Source organism: Lampetra fluviatilis, chromosome 76, assembly GCF_964198595.1.
Source record: "Lampetra fluviatilis chromosome 76, kcLamFluv1.1, whole genome shotgun sequence".
Lineage (NCBI taxonomy): Eukaryota > Metazoa > Chordata > Hyperoartia > Petromyzontiformes > Petromyzontidae > Lampetra > Lampetra fluviatilis.
In genome coordinates, this window is record NC_136350.1 from 1,474,307 (window position 1) to 1,494,960 (window position 20,654).

The 20,654-nt window shown below is 44.1% G+C and overlaps 2 protein-coding genes across 2 annotated transcripts in view; both read right to left on the reverse strand.

The window, feature by feature from the left end:
• Nucleotides 1–3,125, reverse strand: part of LOC144953403 (UDP-glucuronosyltransferase 2A2-like) — a 38,343-nt gene extending 35,218 nt beyond the window's left edge. The window contains exon 1 of the mRNA XM_078883979.1: nt 3,108–3,125. Coding sequence (XP_078740105.1) covers nt 3,108–3,119 — 12 coding nt within the window. The 5' untranslated portion in view covers nt 3,120–3,125. The remainder of the gene's footprint in view (nt 1–3,107) is intronic.
• An 8,480-nt stretch (nt 3,126–11,605) lies between these two features.
• The window catches only part of LOC144953404 (UDP-glucuronosyltransferase 2C1-like), a 36,384-nt gene continuing 27,335 nt past the window's right edge, over nt 11,606–20,654 (reverse strand). Inside the window, exons 6-9 of the mRNA XM_078883980.1 lie at nt 18,501–18,632; nt 16,095–16,182; nt 13,837–14,056; nt 11,606–11,894 (exon numbers count right to left, since the gene is read on the reverse strand). Of these exons, the coding sequence (XP_078740106.1) occupies nt 11,606–11,894; nt 13,837–14,056; nt 16,095–16,182; nt 18,501–18,632 (729 nt within the window). The remainder of the gene's footprint in view (nt 11,895–13,836; nt 14,057–16,094; nt 16,183–18,500; nt 18,633–20,654) is intronic.

The window sequence follows — 20,654 nt, forward strand, 5'->3', positions numbered from 1 at the left end:
CCTGCTGCTGCTCTATATAAGAATGGGAGACAGAGGAGAGCCTCACCATTGTGGCAAATTGCCCGATGATGCTGGATGCAATTACCAGCGAAACGTCGTACTCAAATTGTAAATGTTGTGGATTCACGCTTCAACACACCGGTGGGCTAAAGCAGTGAACTATTTGTCTTTTGTCAACGTGACACTTTTTTACTGATTGGCCGTGTCGGGTGGTGGAGGGTTACGACACATTTATAAATAACGCGATCTAAACCCAAAAACGTTGATTATGAATATTTCTACGTGACTTTACCGAAAGAACCAACGAGTAATTCCTGCATTCACGAAAGCTTCAAATCAAGTTTGAACCACCTCTACAAGGAGGATTTAAGTTTGTTTTCTCTCTCTCTGTGTCTGTCAAATTTCACACTTAACTTCTAATTTAGCAATCTCTGGAGAACATAATCAACCCGACTATGCGTTAATTGTGTGTTAGCCAACTCTCTGCGATGCATTGCATTACATTTCCAAAAATTTGCTAAGTTTGTTTTCTCAAACTGCCCATTTCTCTCTCTAAAAGTTACCAGGCTCGCATAGGACCATTCAATCTTTCTCTCCAGCCGGCCACCGCGGGGTGGATTTCCACACAGCTCTCTCATTGACATGCTAATTTCTTTCCTCAGCAGACCCACCTCTCTCTCTGCCCCCTCTCCCCCCACGGTCGCATGGATTTGTATCTGGGTCCTCCGGGTTTTCCCTCCACACTTAAAATAAACATCACGCATGCAAAGTATTTGGCTGCTATTAATTCCCAAGTGATGATAATCCACTTCGTCGAGCTCTCATTTGTGATAGCCAGGTCCTTTCTGAAAAAGAGAAATATAGCTTCGTGGGCCTTACCTGGTATTTTTTTGTTATTAAATGTTGTGTGATATCCTTTCTAGGTATTTCCATGCCTGTTGCACAGTCAAACTTCCAGATCATTCACCGTTTAAATCGGGCGACCAATCAGACAGCCGTTGGCCAATCAGGCGTCGTTTGGCTATTCCCGTCAGCCAATTAGAGCAATCCCAGCTCGCCTCTAAACCAATGGGAGTTTCTCCACGTCGTATTCAAACAGAATACTCAGTGAGTTACAAGAGTAGTTCTCAACCTTGTTTGGCTACAACTGTTTCAACCGAGTACCTCCTTGCCTGACCCAACATGGTTCTGAGAAATACATGTGTAGTGACTGAACTCGGAGTCTCTAAGACTTGGAGGCACTTTTTTCTAACCGAGCACCCTTTGCACAATACACACCCTACGCTGATACACACTCTTCTGTCGCTCATTTATACACAACTCTACATGGGTTGTTAGACTATACACAACACTAGCTTTTAAATTTCGATGTAAAGCTTTCGTGACTGCAGGGATTCATCATCTTGGTTATTTCGGCAAAGTCACATAGAAGGGAAATAATAAAATAATAAAAACACAACATAATAAAATAATTCTCACGACGTTTCGGCCACAATGCAAGCAACCGTCCTCAGGTGAAGAACAGGTCTGTAGTGACTAATCCCATATCTGCATTTCCCATAAATATGCTAAATTCATCTTGATATGCAAATTCCTTTGTCAAGGCGCCCCTTCCCCCCTCCAGCCCAGCTTAAATATACGCTGCCAAGCCTGGTGGTGCCCATTCAGACGCTGTCTTTCTGACAGACCTGTTCTTCACCCGAGGACGGCTGCTTGCGTTTGTGGCCGAAATGTCGTGAGAATTATTTTATAACGTTTTATTTTTATTATTTCCCTTCTACATGACTTTACCGAAAGAACCAAGAAGACAACACTAGCAGTGCAATATCGAGTTAAGACAACAGCGATGATGGCGACGAGACGACAGCGACAATCTTCAACAGCACGACGGGGATCCCACTCCATACGACAGCCCCGAGATATTGCTCAGGGCCCCCTTTTATGCTCCCAGCGTGGCCTCGCTCCACCCCGGCCACGCCCCTTCTCTAGAACTTACTAGCGGGTTCCGGGGCTTCCCCCACGTGCCCGTTCTGTAACTTTTCCCCTAGATATCGCTTCTGGTGTATCACCTGGCCTGCTGATCTCAGGAATGCGGTAAGCCGCAGATCCCCTTCCCTGCCAGCAGCCAGCACTATGCTGCTACATAGCTGTCACTACACATGTGTAGTGGTGTATTCATACGGACACTGTCAGCTTTTCTCCTGTGTCACTTTATTATTTCGGATCCCGCGTGGATGCTCCTCACTCTTTACACAACGTACTCCTGCTCCTTACTCTCTCTCTTACTCTGCGAGCCTGTTACTGAATACTCCGCTAGCCTGTTACTAAACACTCCACTAGCCTGTTACTTAATACTCTGCTAGCTTGTTACTGAATACTCTGCTAGCTTGTCAGCCTTCTCACACACCTACAACCTCATCTGTGCCCCCAGCAGGGGATCAGCCAACACTGCTGGGGAGGACGAGGTATGAAGGGCGAGGTCCCAGGCTTCTTGTCTCCAGCTCTTGTTCTCTTCGTTCCTTCCGCTCCAACTTACTCAATCCCATGTTCTCCGCACACCCCTTTATATTCCCCTCCTCATTAACGGTCCTCAGTTGCTCCCTATTAAGCCGGCGCCTCGGCAGGCACCTCCTGCACATACTTTCCCTCCCTTATCATCTCCCATCTCTCCGGCGCCTTCTCTGTGTTTGCATGCTTGCACCTGCCTGTCCCCAAATGCACCCACCTAATTACTGCTTCTCCCCTTAATTGCTGGCGCCTCTCTGGCGGCTGTTGCATGTCCTAATGCTTGCACCTGCTCGCCCTGAAATTCACCCGCTGTTTGCAAACCCCACGTGTGAACGCATTCGCTGTTTGCAACCCTGCACGTGAATGCATCCGCTGTTTGCAACCCTATGTGTGTTACGCCACAAAACTTGTAATGACAGTACGGAGCGATAGAGGGACAGTATGGTTCCCCAGGACCATGGTTACTAATGGACGTGCTAATGATGATTGATGGGACAAGCGTTTGACAGGGCCATGTGAGGGGGAGCACGGGATCCAATGGCGGGATAATGTAATAAGGGCGGAGATTGACAGAGCCAGGTGCGGTGAGGAAAATTCGAGAATATGGGCATGGCCGGATCGGGCGAGGCATAAGAGCCAGCGTGAACTGGACCTGGGGGCTATGGCTGTGGGGAATCGCCGTCGTTGCCGTCGCCTTGGAACGGGTCGTCTCCATCGTCTTCGAGTTGTCATGAGACTAGAAGCTATGTTGTCTCAGAATAGAGTCGTCTAACTACCCAAATGTATATAGTCACTCGCAGTTATTCGTTGAGTTGTCAGTGGACTTTATTCATAACAAATATATGGAAAAACAAGACGGTGTCTCTGGGAGCTACATTACACATGTATAAATAATTAACGTCAACATTTTAACCAATTGTCCATTTTGTGATGTATCCTAACACACTAGGAACTGCAAGCGAATAAGAAAATGTCAACGGATGCTCTGCATGCGTGACGTAACTTGTTCCCGCTCGCTGAGTTTAGAAAGGTATTTTATATCGTTTCAGGTTACCATATTATTTTATGTCGGTAGATGCATACGTGATTAGTCACCAATGACTCACGTATGATATAATTTCAAACATTTATAAATACCCCCTGGGAAATTCGCACATACCCCCAGTCGAGAACAACTGAGCTACACTGTGAGCGTCCCAACACTCCATATGCCAGGAGTATAGATACACGGCAGTGTCATTCATATCAATAAAATGCTCACCACCTGCAATAGTTATAGCAATTTGCGCCTTTGTACATATATAAAATACATATACATCGACATGTACTACGTACAGTTTAGAGTTCTTTGTGAAGCCACTGCTGGTTGAGGGCCACACCATACCATTGAAATATTGTGAAAGGCGCCTAATAAGTACAGATTATTATTACCATGTGGATAGTTTGTATATTTGTTTATCCATACTTCACCAGCACTGGTTGGTACGTAATTACCCTCGAGAGATTTATAGAATGTTGGTTTAACCGAGATATAGCATATCCGTTGAGGTAGGGGATTGTTGAGGAAGTGACAATGGATGGTTGGGTATATGTGATTATGTCGTGAGGGTGAGTATACTGTGTATGTGTGTGCACAGTGGAGAGCACAGGCTCGTGAATGACACTACTAAGCAATTGGAGGCAGTCGCCCTCCAACAACAACGGAGGGCAGAACAGCAACGCTCACAGCAACGAGCAGAGTGCCGGCCGGCTAAAATGCAGCAAGTTATTATCCGATGAGCTATGAAGCTCTTTTTCACAGATGTCCAGTAGAAATTTAGAGCAACAAAACATTACAAAAACACGATAGGAGTGCAAATTATAGGAAAGGTAAGCAGATCATAGAAACATTTAAATAAACGTTTTTATTTAACCAGGTAAAGCCCACTATGCCATTAGCTTCTTTTTCAGAAGTGACCTGGCCACAAATGATAGCTCAACGAAATTGCTTATCACGTGGAAATATATAGCAGCTAAAGAATCTAAACGCGTGTTTCTATGGCAGAAATACAAAAAAGAGAACGTGGATGCGAGTACTGTGGCGTATTTTTTTTAGCAACTTATTATTAGCATTATTTATGTTTCATCGTGAAATTATATATTTCCCATCAAATACGTGATTTAAAAAGGGTTTCTGCATTGTTTTTGTTGTTATTTTTATTTGTTGTAATTGTTTTAGATATATTAAATAGTTTTAAAGATTTTCTGCATTTTTAAGTGTGATTTTATTGAGGTCTTGGAGCCGATTTTTTTGTTGTCCGTCGGAACGCATCTCCATTTAAATAATATTTAGAAATTCACTTTACGGACAACTTTTCATTAACTATCTGTTCTATATGTGGAACAATACCTGTACTAGCAAATAATTGTTCTTTCTGTGTCTAAGTCGCAGGGCTATTCCTTCCTCAACCTGCTTATCCCTTATCCATTTCGATGACATATGCGTACGTCTACGAAAAGCTAAGCTAAAATAACTTCATCGGTTCCGAGGCTCCCAAAGGGCGTGTGGCACAGTTTGTCATCAGCTAATGTAGAGTCCGGCGGTCGCGTCGCTACGGGGCTCTCGGTGAGTAACAATGTATTTAATAAGTAAAAAAAACATTTAAACACGCTTTCATTAAATGTACCGTACTAGTAATTTAAGAACTCCACGACTCCAGGAAGTGGCCCCGAAGCTTGCCATAACGTAAGGGACCGTGGCCAATTACAGCCAACGTCAGTTTACCGTGGACAATTAGAGCCAAGCCGAAACATAACATAAAAATAATGTTTTAAAATCTATGTTTTTTTATGATAGAATATAGTATTGTCATTAGTTTGACATAAGTATATCAAGTTTGCAGTCGATACCCCATTGGGAAGTGGGTAAAAATTGAGTTACAAGATTTGAGGATACAACAACAACAACAGACAGTGAGTTAATAAAAAGCGTGTAATAATTATTGAACCATGATGGTCCAGTTTCGCTGCTATCACAACACTCACGAGGGGATGGGGTGACCAGCACCACGCCCTGCCGCCTTTGTCTCCCCAGTGGCGATGTTTTTACATGCAACACCAGGTGCTCATTTGAATCTACCTAGGGGAGGCCCAGGACCGGTTTAGATAATCGTCACTGGTGTTGCGCTCAGTACAAACACACACAGACACTGGAGCATGGCTTAACTGCACCCCAATATCTCATTCAGGTTGATAAAATAGTTATCACTCCGTGGATGTCATAAATGGTCATTCTAGATAAGCTGGCCATGGCCATTGGTAGGCCTCAGCAAGGTAAGGTAATTTACCATTTTTACCGGGTAAATGGGTAAAGGTGTCGACATGCCAAGGGGTAAGGTAAAGGGTAGGGTAAAGGTAGCTCGGAAGAATTACCCAGTAGGGTAAAGGTAGCGCGAAATATTACCCGGTAAATACGGTGCCTTGTTTACCGCTAAAAGCTCCGTGGTGCAGCCCGTGGCCTCCATTAAATAAGTAATATTTTTTAAAACTTTTTTTTTAAACACGCTTTTATTAAATGTACTCGTAATGGCAGAACTCCACGACTCCAGGAAGTGGCCCCGAAGCTTGCCACAACGTCAGGGACCGTGGCCAATTACAGCCAACGTCAGTTGAGCGTCGACAATTAGACCCAAGCCGAAACATAACAAATAAAATAATGTTTAAAAATATATATATATTTTATGATAGAATATAGTATTGTCATCAGTATGCCATAAGCAAACCAAGTGTGCAGTCGATACCACATTAGGAAGTGGGTTAAAATTGAGTTACAAGATTTGAGGATACGACAACGACGATAACAACAACGACAACAACAACGACAACAATGACAACAACGACAACAACAACGATGAAAACAAGCGTGTAAAATTGGAATAATCGAGAGTATTCTATATGAGTAAAGCGCTCTACCTAGCTTTTACCGTTATAAACCTTTGTCATGTGTAGTACCCCAGTAATTACCCTGTAATCGGGTAATTTGTATGGGGTAAGGGTAAAGGGTAGGGTAAAAGGAAGGCTCGTTGCTTTTTACCTTTTACCTTTTACCTTACCTGCTAAAGGGTAAAAGGTAGGGTAGAGTGGTTGTATTGTGGTAAGGTAAAAGGTAGGGTATAGGTAGGCTCGATGTTTTTACCTTTTAACTTTTACCTTACCTTGCGGAGGCCTAGCCATTGGTACGTTAAAACTTTCAACCATGGCTGCGGGGCATCAATGTAGGCATGCGCCAATCTACGCTCAAATTGACAAGGGGATGATTTGCCTTTGATGTTTAAAGTGTTTATCAAGATCGTAAAATTCACATTTGTTGTCCTTCCCTCGCACATCAGATTACCATGGTTGTCTACGTACAGTGCGAAAGAGGTGCAACGGACATACAGTACATACAAAGGTTTGACATTAACAGTTGAAAATTTATTTAATCCAGAAATGCATGTGCATTACTCTGCAAGCCAAAGCTCAAGCTCTCTACTTCCCCGTGCCACATCAGATACTGAACAAACATACAACTCAGAGTTTGCCAACAGTGAAAGTTCATTAAATTAACGTTATTTTCCTTACCAGAATCTTGCGCATGAAGCCAGTCACGCGAATATACAGAACAAATCCTGACCTACAATGTGGTCAGGAAAAAAACACATGTTTTCCGTGATAGGGTGCGGCCAGTGCAAAGTCTATCAGGGTAGGGACAAAGTAAATTTTGACTTTGCTCTCTGCTCGATGTGGACATGTTGACACACGCCTGTGGACTGGCGTCTTGGATGTGGGATTTGGTGGGTTATGCACTGATTATGGCTCATGAGGTTGTATATTTTAAATAGTTGAGCAGAGCAAGTTATCCATTTTTCCGTGCATATTTTTAATTCTCATCTATTTGTACAAATGTTAAATCCAGGAAATGCCAAACACTGGGATTTTGCAGACAGTTTCCTGGTCTGCATGGAGGAAATACTTATACAAAGTCTGGACATCAATCAATATGTTTTAAACTTAATTGAGGAATTTTGCGCCTCTTGTGAAGCGCAAATAATGAAGGCAATGCAGTGGTTGCTCAGATGAATTCCAACCACATAAACAAATTATAATGTAATTACCAACTATCTTAGATTGTGGATCAGGTGAGATTATTACATTGGGACCGATTTAAATTTCAAGGTAAAAACTATTGGTACTTGACAGGATGGTGCCGGAACTATTAAGTTGTTTATAGCAACACGTAACAGGAAATAACTGTTTTCTAGGAAGATCAATGTTTAAACACAATTGCTTCAAATCATCTTGTTTTATGGATGGTGTGAAGGAGAGAGCAGGAGATTTTGTTTTGAAAATAGATTGCAACTCCACCACTTGTTTTCAGCCAGTCCAACTTGAAGGGACCGGCTGAAAATTCGTTTACGAAGTTCAGATCATTCACATTTAATGTCAGAACGGCAGACAATATCGGAATACAAGTTGTTGAGTTTCACCTTGAAGAGCACAAATTTCTGTAAAACACCTCCGATATTGACTTTAACTATGTCAAGCCCTTTTCTATGAGAACGCTCTTGGAAGTTATACTAGTGTAATGAGCGACTTCCACGACATGTCGTATAGAGGGTACTTCTTTTTTATTACTCACACTGAGCACAACACAGGCCAACACTGTTCTTCCTCACACTGAGTATAACTCTAGGTAATAACACGTTCACTGGCTACACGCACAGCTGATCACTCAGCGTGATCCCCTCGCCCTCACTCGGCCATGCCGCTGGCTGGCGGCATGACGATGATGGCGATGGAAACTACGCAGGAGATCTTCCACATGGCCGAACGACGGAGAGAGATGTCGATGAACAGCGACACAGCCAGGACCCAAGACCCCACACACGAGCCCCGAGCTCTGGGTCCGCTCCCCCTTATATCCCCCCATGTGTGGCTAGGCCCCGCCTCCGGCTACACCCTCTCGTGGAACATTCGAGCAGTTTCCCAGAGTATCTCGGCTAACCCCACCTGTTACCTTTGCCCTAGATACACCTCCTTTCCTGATTGGTTGTTACTTCTGTGCCCGTACCCGTGAATGCCTTCCCAGGCCAGCAGGTGTCACCCTGTCATTATACTCGCAAACCATTAGGGAATCGGTGGACAATGCAAAATTACCTTAGTCATATTCGTATCCCTCCGAGGAGAAGAAATATGATTAAAAGCATCCTGTAATATTTTCTGAAAGGTATAAATGGCTTCATTTCCGACTATTTTAGGTCGACAACATCATGGGCAGTTCTGGCAAGGCAAATTTGATTGATAGAGTGATAGTACAGTGGGGTACGTGGACCGCTGGGAGTAAATGGGGGGTACGTGAGATAATTTATACATATGTAATGCGAGCAAGGACAGGGTGGGTGCTGCCTCCGCGCCACTCACACGGGCCGGAGTATTGCGGAGGCGGAGCCGGGTCGACGGGAGCGTGTGAGAGGAGCCACTGCTCACCTCGGCTCCAATGGGAGTCGGGGTCAGTGGGGGCGGAGACAGGGGCAGTACGGGAAGGAGTCAGGGTCACGTGAGAAGGAGGATATAGGGTGAGAGCCGGAAGAGATCTGGGAGTTGGAAGAGAGTGGAAATAGGGGAGAGCCACGCTGGGTGGTGGCGGAGGAGTGGCGCCATTTGCCACGTGGTCGGAGTCACGGCACCATCGGCCAGTGGTGTACGTGGGGTAGCAGTAGCTAGCGGAGTGTGAGGAGCCAGTGGGGTGTGAGGAGTTAGAGGAGTGCGTGGGGCACACGGAGCAGCGGTGTGGCTGCGGAGTGTGCGGGGCACACGGAGTAGCGGTGTGGCTGCGGGGTATGCGGGGCACATGACAGAAGAGGCGCGGGTCCGAACGTGGACGCCGCGGGGTGCAAGACAAGAACCCAATAAAGGACAAACGGAGACCTACATCGCCTAAAGAGTCCTTTATTACACATGTGTGAAATTATATCATGTGAGAGTCATTGGAGAATAATCATGTTGTATGAATCTGCCAATATAAAATAACTATATGATAAAAAAAATATCCACATGGAAAAATAAAACGATGTAAAAGACCTTTCTAAACTAATTTTATTGTAAACAATGCGGGTTTCCAAGACTAATCAATGAGCACGAACAAATTACATCACGCATACAGGGCGTTCGTTGAATTTGTTTTTATTTGCTTGCAGTTATTAGCTAGTTATAGAATACCTCACAAAATTAATAATTGGTTAAAATAATCACGTTCATTGTTAATAAATGTATTTCTCAGAACCACTTTGGGTCAGAAAAGGTGGTACTCGGTTGAAACTAAACTCAACAATGGATGGGGAGGGGGTAGAGCAGGAGCCAAACAAGGTTGACAACCATTGCTCTTGGAGCAGTGCAGACCGCTCACGAGTTTAAAATTCCTGACGCATTTCCAGGGAATCGGATATTGCATCATCGGCAAGGTCCAGTCCGTCTGAGACCATGTCTCTCCCTGCCATATTAGCATTGCCCCCCCTCACCCTTCATCCTGCGGATGGTGGGCCCCCAGGACAGCACCACGTAGCCATTTCGGGCTGGGCCCCACCAGGTTACATGGGTCAACCGGCCACCAGGCGCTTGCCGGTGAACACCACCCCCAGGCTTGGCTCCAGCGGAGTGTCCTGGTATCCCTTGTCTTGGCGAGTCGAGGTGGTTCGGGTACCTGGTAAGGATGACCCTCCTACAGAGTCCCCCCTATAACACTACCAGGCACGTCCCACTGGGTAAAGACCCCTGGGCCAGCGGTGGCTGGCCGCTTGCGCACAATCGCTCCATTGTGTTGGCGTGTGCAGTAATTGGCCGCTTGCGCACAAGCGCTTCCACGTCCATCGCCCACCCTTTTGGCCTCGCCCCCCCTCCCTCCCGATACGTTCCTTTCATTGGCTACCATAGTCTGATGAGCTCCCCCCTCCCTCTCCCTCCCCCCTCAACTCGCTTTTAAGGGATTACATCTTGAATCATTGCCTCACTTGATACAGCTAATCTGGCTGTGACGGTCCCACCTGATGACGGAGACTTGTGTTGCCTCCGAAACGTCGTGATTTTTTGTTTTTATTTTATTTTACTTTCTACGTGACTTTACCGAAAAAACCTAAGAAGATGATTCCTTGCAGTCACGAAAGCTTCAAATCTAGGACTATGTCACCCAGCTGGCCTGGGAACTCGCCAGAAAGAGCTATAGTCTGTCGCCAAGGAAAGGGAGGTCTGGACCACCACTACTCAACATGCTGCCACCGTGACCCTCACCAGGACAAACGAACAGCCATTGCACATACGTTCACCACTGTTATACCAGATCCATTGCAAAAGTCATGATACTGCTACTACTGTTGCTGGGTAATTTTTTTCGAAATGTGGGTGAATATGTTCATATAAAAGCCTTCCCATGGTGCAAGACTGTAGATCTGTCGGGAGATTACAGCAGTAATCCGGTCCCATAACTATTAACCAATTAATGTGGGAAAAGCTAAATCAACTATAATTACGAAGCATAATGGTTATAGACTTATTTCATGTCATTTCTGGACCATATGGTGAGATGAATGTACATTGAAAGGTGAATTAAATTCAGAAACAGCCATTTTATGTCTGTATGTGCTGCATGCACGATATTACCACTTGCATACCTTTCATGTTCGTGAAAGGTTATTACGAAGGTCTCCTGACCCGTTTATATTATGCATTTCAGGTTAACCTACATTTGCATTACCCCTTTTATCGATCAATATAGCAAGCAATAGTCGCTCAATGTTATTAAGGGACCCTGAGACAATTCAGAATCTGCATTTATACTACAGGAGGAATCCGATTATCTATAAAGCTCATTTTCACAATGTCTATTTGGGGCACGGGCTAAGAACGTTACAACATGATGGAATTACGAGACAATAAAATTTGGATTCAGGTAGCATTTACATGCAATCAAATGTAAAGACGATGTACAGAAACAGCTGTTTCGTAATTGTCAAGTCACACAACGCCGTCAAAAAGGACCGCAATCAATTTAATTTTACAAAAAAATTACACAGTGACCCGGCTCCCGTCACTCCTTCTTGTCCTTCTTGGCTGCCACTTTGGCCGCCCTCCTGCAGTGGCAGCACAGGCGGCAGAGGAGGATGGGCAGCGCGAGGGCAAGCCCTGCAGCAGCGCTCAGGAAGGCCACCACGTCCAGGCAGTGCAGCTGATACCAGGCCAGTCGATGCGCCGCTGGGCGCAGGTGGCGCGCGTGGCCGTGACGCATCACGAACTCCAGCGCGTGAACCGCACGGTCTATCGGTCGCTCGGGCTGGTCGTGGTGGAGGCGCGAGAGGCGCTCCATGCTCTGCTGGTAGCTGTGGACATCACGCGTTGGAGGACATAAGCAATATAAAACTATGAAATTATGAACTAAACACATTTTTATTTTAAGAGGTAAGGCCCCACTGAGCTGTTACATAGCCCTTTTTTAGAAGCGACCTTGCCGCAAATAATAGCCCAATGAAGTGACTTATCACGTGGAAATTTGTAGCAGCCAAATACTCTTTAGGCACGTTGATCCATCCACAAGACAATGGGGAGAGAGACATGCAAACTCCAAATATACAGATATCAGGGTTGGGATCAAACCCAACACCTCCTGCATATCGGGCGACGCCACCATGGCAAACAGTTATGCAATAGACCGCGTAGTTATGGCTTTTTGGTTTTTATTTATTTTTTACAAAGTATATTTATATATGTTTACGAAGAATTATTGCAAAACTATTTTGCATTGTGCTTATTTTTTTAATATAATGTGATTATATGCTTTGGCCAAGAATCTGCCCGGAGGAAGGAACCAAAACACACATCTAGATTTAATCCTAACGAATTGCCCCGAACCATTAGACCTGATACCCTAGGGGTTTTTCCCAGGCAGTCTATTGGTAAGCTTCGGTGCGCGAGATGTTAACTACGTCGCCTGGTATGCAGGGGGTCGTGGGTTCGATTCCGACCCTAACGCCTGTATATTTGGAGCTTGTATGTCTCTCTCCCCGTGGTCATCTGGATTTTTCTCCGGGTCCTCCGGTTTTTCCCTCCACATTAAAAAATGCATTTATATTATTTTAATTATTTCCCTGCTATATATTTCCTTGCAATGAGTCACTTTGTTGAGCAATTATTATAAATGTATAATTGTGAGCTTTATCTGGTAAGATGAAAAAAATCTGTTTCATTTGTATATATTTTAAAGTTATTTGTGTACTTTTCCTATACTTTCCACTCCTATTGTGTTTCTTGTTGTAACGTTCTGACCCCGTGCCCCTTACTGGATATCTGTGAAAAATAACTTAATAGCTCATCGGATTCCTCCAGTATAAATACATATCTTGATTCTGATAAAGAAGCAGGGGAGAGGGAAATTGGCCCTTTTAACCCAGAACTCAGGGTCTTTATATCTCTATTATTTTCTCTTGTGCCTGATTTGGGTAAGCTGATGTGTGCTCTCTTACCTATCCATTCATATCCACAGGACCCGGCCGAGAGAAGTTTGCAATTTGAAATGCGATTTGAGCACATACATGCATACATACAGAATCCCGATGAAGTACAGAACAACATCAGGAAATGTCTTGTGTTGGTGGTGAATTGCATCAACATTCAAATTCCCTGAAATTAAGTGGTTGGAATTGTATTACAAAAATGTGTGCCTGGGTGGTGTTTCTGTGTTTTTATGTATTGATCTTGTTTCGCACCATACATAGCCCACCGTGCTAATTGGAGGTGTGTTCAGCAGCCTTGGGGTCGGTTGCTTAGTATGGCCAACGTGCAGCGGGCACATGCAACACGCCAGTTTGGTTCTTAACAGCAGCGAGTAACTAGGAGAACGTAGGGGCGCCTCTTCAAGCCGAGTTATGCTTAACTGTATCATAGGTTAGCGTGGTAATGTGTGTGTATTTTGGACATGTTACAATTCGTGTCTGACGTTTCGCCTATCGCCTGATGAGGCTGGTTGTAATTACCAGCAAAACGTCACGGTACTCGAATTGAAAATGTTGTATATTTACTCTCCAACACACCGATGTGCTGAACTATAAACTAATTGGCACGTTATGTTTGCGTGACAAACCTTACTAATTGACTGTGTCGGGTGGTGGCGAGTTTAACGACGCATTTATATTTACGTGATCGAACCCAGAAAACCCCCTATAATGGCTAATATTGGTTGCGAAAGCCTCCATGTTAAACATTCAACGTAATGAGTGATACATGTTCTATCTTGATTTGATACATGTTCTGTTCTTGCGTATACACCTGCTGTTATTGATGAGCAAGCCGAGTGCGTCTTGGATCTCCGGGGCAGTGACCATGGTTATGTCCAGTATAATAGCAACCCCACGCGTCTGCACTCTCAGGAGGTTGTCCTTCTGGTCGCCAAAAAGCGGGAAGCCGAGCATGGGGACGCCATGGTAGATGGCCTCGTAGACTCCGTTAGTCCCGCCGTGCGTGATGAAGGCGCGGGTCTTCGGGTGGCCTTTCACAGCAAGGGAGTATCACTGTTAGCATTAATGCACTCGTAAGTGATTAATTGGTTTCGATGTTAGATTTTTGGAGCAACACCCTTCGTAGAGTCAGCCACAATACCTACTATAATCACCAAGGAATGTCTGTCCTTAACGCTCGTGAAGTCACTCCACATAGACCAGCCCCCTCATTAATATTCATCAGTTGGTGACGTCCTCCAAATGGACACCCACCGCCACCCCCCGCCCTCACTAATAATCATGAGTGGGTGACGTCCTCCAAATGGACACCACCCCCTATTATTATTACCTCCTATAATGAGCCAATAATGTCTGTGTGCAATGCTCGTGACGACACTCCACGTCGACCAACCCCCCTCAATAATCATGAGCAGGTGACTTCACTCCACATCAAACAGCCCCCCATTAATAATCATAAGTTGACGTCCTCCAAATGGACACCCCCCCCCCCCTCATAATAATTAGCGGCTGACGTCACTCCACATGGGGGGCCGAAGCGCCTCCTCCCCCCTCCTCGACGTCAACATACAACCCTTATGTTACGCGATCTCTGTAATGCTATTGAGACATCAAAGTAAAAAGGACGTCATGATGAACAAGGGATTATAACCATAAAATTAAATAGGTCTGTGTCACCTTGCCGTTACAAATTGCACATGCATCAATGCAATTAATATTACGTTGCGTTCTGCTTTTCGCTTGCAAGTTTCAGATTTACTGCAATACACCCTTCCTTGAACGAGCAAAAGGCGTAGTTTAACAAATTCACGTTAGAAGAGATAGTGCTTGCGTAAATAATACCAATTCACAGCCCCCTCCTGAAGAGAGGGGAGAGATGGTGCAAATGTCCTTCATGTTATTTTAAACACGTGGGCTTTCGTGACCACTATTATCCATATTAAAGGTTTTAATTTAGTTTTTAACCGTGTTTTCCTTTATGTTTTCTTTAACTGTGTGTTGCGGTCTGTGGCAAGTGAAGGTTCTGTTGAAATGCATTGTCTGCGTAGGTGTTGAGAACACTAACCCTACTAACCGTTCGTATGTCCCAGATGGTGGTAACCAACGTGTTGACATCAAGATAGTGACAATACACTCTTAAATATTTTGTTGGATTATTTTCATGATAAATAAATGATTCAGATGGCCATCGGGGAATAATATGCTGATTTGATCAGCTCTTATTTATATTAGGGCACATTCAGACTTGATGTAAGTACAATATTCAGTGGTCTTGGTTCCATTGCATTTGCGGGTTTAACTAGAGGTGTGATGCATGTAGCACCGCACCAGAATCTCCCTTAAAGTTGTTGAGAGTGGAAGATAAACCTCTTGAACTTTTAAAGTGTCTCAGTCTCGTGTTGTGTTATTGCCGTTGTGAGTACTTGTCACGACGTCACGCCATAAGTCATTCCCACGAAATAATTTGCAACGCCATTTGAGGACACACTCCGAGGTGTGTGTCCCCTTTCGTAAACATGTCACGTGAAAATTAACAAATGTAATAATTTATAGAGATTAAATATCCCCGCAAAATGTCAATACAGTATTAATTAACGTAATGCACAAAAGCATCTGCAGTTCACGGAATCGACTGCTTTGGTAAGATGCAGCGGACCACCTTCCTCAGGGCAACTAGGGATGGGCAATAAATGCTGGTCCACCTGCGAGACACACCCCAAAGAACAAGCACAAACGTAACATTTATGTCATAAAAACACAATAAGCCATCCGTACTACAATAGGAAGTGCACTATTCGTACATGTGGGATGGCTGATTTTGCATGAATTATGAATCTTCAAAATATGAATGTTCGTGATTTCCAAAGACAGCAACACGAATGGAAAATAACTAAGACTCATGTGCTTCTAAATATGTTTTGACATTGATGATACTGTCAGGCAACTAGAATTCCCGAATAAGGGCATAGATGGCATTACAGCACTACCTGGCCAGTTCTGATAAAAGTGTAGGACAACTATATACGGTCTATAGATGCTGTGATGTAATATCATGAGCGTTCTACGTACCCAGCAAGTCGTTCTGTGGCAGCCAAGGTACCAGTTTAGTGTTGGAGCCCAGGGAAGATGGCTTCTGCCCCTCGTATCTCCACACCACCTACCAGGTCACACGGCGTCACGTCACACACTCCGGTTGAAGAGAAAAGGCTAACAAAAGCCTAATGCTCACTTTAATGAAGATACATTTTCATTCTTGATTTGACTGCAGAAATCCATACTCTTTGGTTCTTTCGATAAAGCCACGTAGGTATAAATAAAATAAATCACGACGTTTCGGACGCTACACAAGCATCTATCATCAGGTGGCTTCCCCACCTGATGATGGACGCTTGTGTTACGCCGGAAACGTCGTGATTTATTTTATACCTACGTGACTTAATAGAAAGAATCAAAGAGTAAAGATACATTTTATTTAAAAGTTACGACCAGTGTGCCATAACAGCAGAACGGTGACATTGTGGTGACGTTGATAAAAACAATGTTTAAAACACGTTGGTGGTGACATTTTAGCATTGTGGCATTGGTTTAGAATTATCTGCAGATAAACGTGATCCAGCTATGTACGTAAGCATGTTAAACTTCTTTCGCAATGTATGTAGCCAACCGTGCTCATCAGAGTGTGCTGGGGGGAAGGTAAAACTAAACACGAAAAGTAGTTCCAAGCAGCTAGAGAATGCACCTTTTTATTACACACTTTCATTGAACTTGTCGTGTGGTCTGTTTGTATCATTTTAAATATTTGACGCTTAATATAAATATGCATATATTATCAAAGCATGCTTGTTTGCATGTTCACCACAAGTATGTGTGTATTGTGTAGACTTGATTCCTTCTAAAAGGTTTCCATTTGGAGTTTGCACATCTTAACACCTTTTTTCAATCAGAGCGAACGGCTGATGCTGGCCAGCGCTGTGCTTCCCTCTTCCTTCGCGTGAGACCAACAAGTACACAACACTAATTACTACGATTGCTATCCTTAACACAATGACATCCTTTGAATTGTTATGAATTGCGTTTCCATTTGCTTAGTAACGCCCCTTCTGACGGGCTGAGGGCAACATGTGTATGCTCAAGTTGCGCACGCAGGTGAGAGCCGTGATCACGATTCTATTTAAACATCGTCATGATATCGCCATTGGAATCGGCAAATTAGGACTGCTGATATAACTACTTTAAATTGAAGTGCCCTCTCTGTGCACGTTGAATACGCTGTCGCAATATATACACTGCAGTATGTATGTACGCATTGTTTTAACATTGCAGTCCATGTGTATTGCCGTCTCTCCTACACTGCAGTACCTAACGATCGCAAAGACGACAATTAAATGCGCTATACGTCTCGCCTTGCTCAAAATGTCATTTAATTCCACTGTCATATGGCAACGTGCACGCTTTCAATTGCTCGATGTTCAACTTCTCGCATAGGCTAGCCATCGTTGCCATCGATACATGCTCATAACAGGTTTCACTTCGTGCGCAATCGCCAGTGGTTGTTAAACATGGCCCCTGTCATTGGAATGTGAAATGCCCGTAAGAGCATATATATATTCTGTCATTCCACTGCTGGATGACGGCCACCACACGCCGCGCTGGTTGCGGAAGCCATTTGACCATACTTCACCCGCCACTGGTCAGTGCGGATCGCTAAAGGCGGGCATCATAGACGTATAGTACAACTGCATATAAAAAGTCTGCATAATACACACAACGTGCCCCCCGCAGCCCAATAACAACCTGCTTGTGCATGGTGGGCACCCCTCCAGCCACTGTCCCTGTTCAGATCTGCTTTACTTTCGAAGTCTCAACAGATCGACCACATTCCAAGTCAGGGTGATTCATTCATAGACCTCGAGGGTTACAGCCTTGCTGTTTTTCACAGTTAACATGCGGTGGCAAAGTATTTACAACCTTGCCTGGTATACAAGAGGTCCTGAGTTCCATCCTAACTTTGACGACTACATATTGGCCATTTGCATGTTCTCCCCCTGTAAATCGCATTTTTTATTTCATAAACTAGAGACGAATACTACTTCCATTTCTTTGCTGCACTTCATTTTTACATAAGCTTAGTGTATGCAAATGACCAGAATTTATGTTCAAGTGTTTACTAAATTCACCACTGTGGGATTAAAAACGTTAAACGAAAATTGGTAAAAAAAAAAGTTTACAATGCACGCACTTTTATTTTCACTCCAAAGTAGAAATTATATTTTTTTGACCTCAGAATTAATCAAATTTGATGTGCTGAATAAAAGTGGGTGGCTTGCATAAATCAAGTTAAACATATCGAAAGCAAGCCACCCATATTAATTCAGCACATCAAAGTTGACTAAATCTAGGGTTTGCGCATTCAAAAACTTGTTTTTGGCAAAAATAAATTCCCACTACTGTGGGTATGGATTATATTTGTATTGCCTTCTGTGGGAGCTGAGCCAGTGCAGAGGCGATCAATTCAGCCCTCTCCATAGGCATGTATTTGATCATGGAGCCCAGCGAGAACACAATGAGGCCGTGCTCACCCGAGCTCTGAGCAAACTCTTCAAGGTCCTGAAATCAGAGCAAAAACATGCAGAGTTACTTGATAGGAACCACTATAGAACGCATAATAAGTTGTTTGAGTTAGATCGCGTAAGTATAAATGTGTCGTAACCCGCGACCACCCGACACAGCCAACCAGTAAGGTTTGTCACGTAAACAAATGTGCCAATTAGTTAAGACTTCAGCCCATCGAGTACTGTGCTATTTCGCTAGTAATTACAATTTGTCAGAATTATGAAGAGAACCACCTGCTTCCGGTCTTGAATAGAGAGCAAGATGACTTCATCACTGTGAGTCAAACAGGCGTGGAGATCAGATGGGGGGATTATTGTAATTATATCACAACAGATTGTTAATCACAGTTAATTAGTACGTGATGCCTTTACAAGGCATGCCATTGTAAGGTGTATTACTTAATAATAATACGCTTCCAGGCCGCACTAAGCCTGTAGCTGTTAGAGCAGTTAAAGTTATTTGTATTTATCTCAATTTCAGTAGATTCTCGAATTAGTTTCAGCCATTAATAATTATCTATATGTAGGACCTGAAATACACGCGCCACGCGCTCTGTGGGTCTGTTGCTAGGCAAACAAGCAAGTGTACAGTAGGGGGTATTTGAGGACGATGTTGTTGTTGCTGAGGCATGAGAGGAGACGCGTTAAGTGGCGTAACAGGTGTTAAGGGCAACCGGGGACACAGGCCGGTGATTGGTTAAGAGGGTGAGTGATTAATGAGTGGCGCCGCTCTGGCGGCAATAACAAAGTCACGTGAGGCTGGGGGCCTGGGGGCCGAGGGGTAATCGGGGGGTGAGATAATTAATAGGGACTAATTGATGCGGGGATAAAAGGCACAGCGCAACAGAGAGACGAGAGCTTTTGGGGGAGTCTTGGTGGAAGTTGGAACCTTGGTGGGAGCTGGAGCGATGGTGCCCGGGGAAGAGAGGAGCAGGAGTAAGTAGGGAGATACGATAGGAGTCTTGGTCGGGGTCTTGGTGGAAGCTGGAGTCTTGGTTAGAGCTGGAGTCTGGAGAGGAGTTGGAGTGATGGTGCCCGGAATAGCGAAGAGCAGGAGTAAGAAGATACGATAATGGTAGCAGCGGATAGAGGAGACAGAGTGAGGGGTAGCAGTGCATCGGAGAGATACAGAGTAGAGTAGCAGCGGAGTGACATACTCTGGGAACGGAGAGACATAGAGCGCCATTGATGTCGTGGCGGCGCGAACGAGTAACCACCGAGCGGTGATGAGGAGAAGATGTGGACTTTAAGGAGCAAATAAACGGAACGAGAAAGACAACCCGAATACGAGTCCTACATATACACAACACTTCAACATCATGATAATCCTTGTTGGCAAGCATGTTCTGCAATTGTCGACAGTTGTGTTTGTGAGTATTTAATATTTATTTTCAGATTTTTTTTTTATTGTAATGTTTCGTCCCATCTGTCCAACATAGCATTTACCACACAAACAATTCATACGATACACACCTTCTGTTGATAACTTTGGCAATTCATCTTTAGGACAAGATACTAGTTTTTGCGTACCATGCCAAATCCCACTTTTTATTTTTTCAAATACTCTAGCTAGTTTGTCAGTTACTCCTGCAATGTATAGTATTTTTTTTTTATAACATTGCTTTAAGCATCATTGCTGTTCGGTCTGGGTTTGGCATTCAATGCTATTAATTTGAGCATGATTATAACCATTTGATTCTAGAGCTTTTTTTACTAACGTGTTTAATTTTGTTCCTCAGACTTTCACCATCTGGCATTGTTTTAGCCCAATGTATGAGCCCCTTGGTGAGAGATGATTTCTGTGTGGGGTGATTATGTGAATCTGCATTCAGATAGGTGTCGGTGTGCATTTCCTTTCGGAAAACATTTGTTATTTTACCGTTTGGGCCACGTCCAAGCAAAATATCCAGGAAAAGAAGAGTGCTATCCACCATGGTGAACTGAATGGCGGGTTATTTCGAATTGAGATGATTGATAAATTCAATACGTGTATATTTACCATGTGGCCAGATAACCA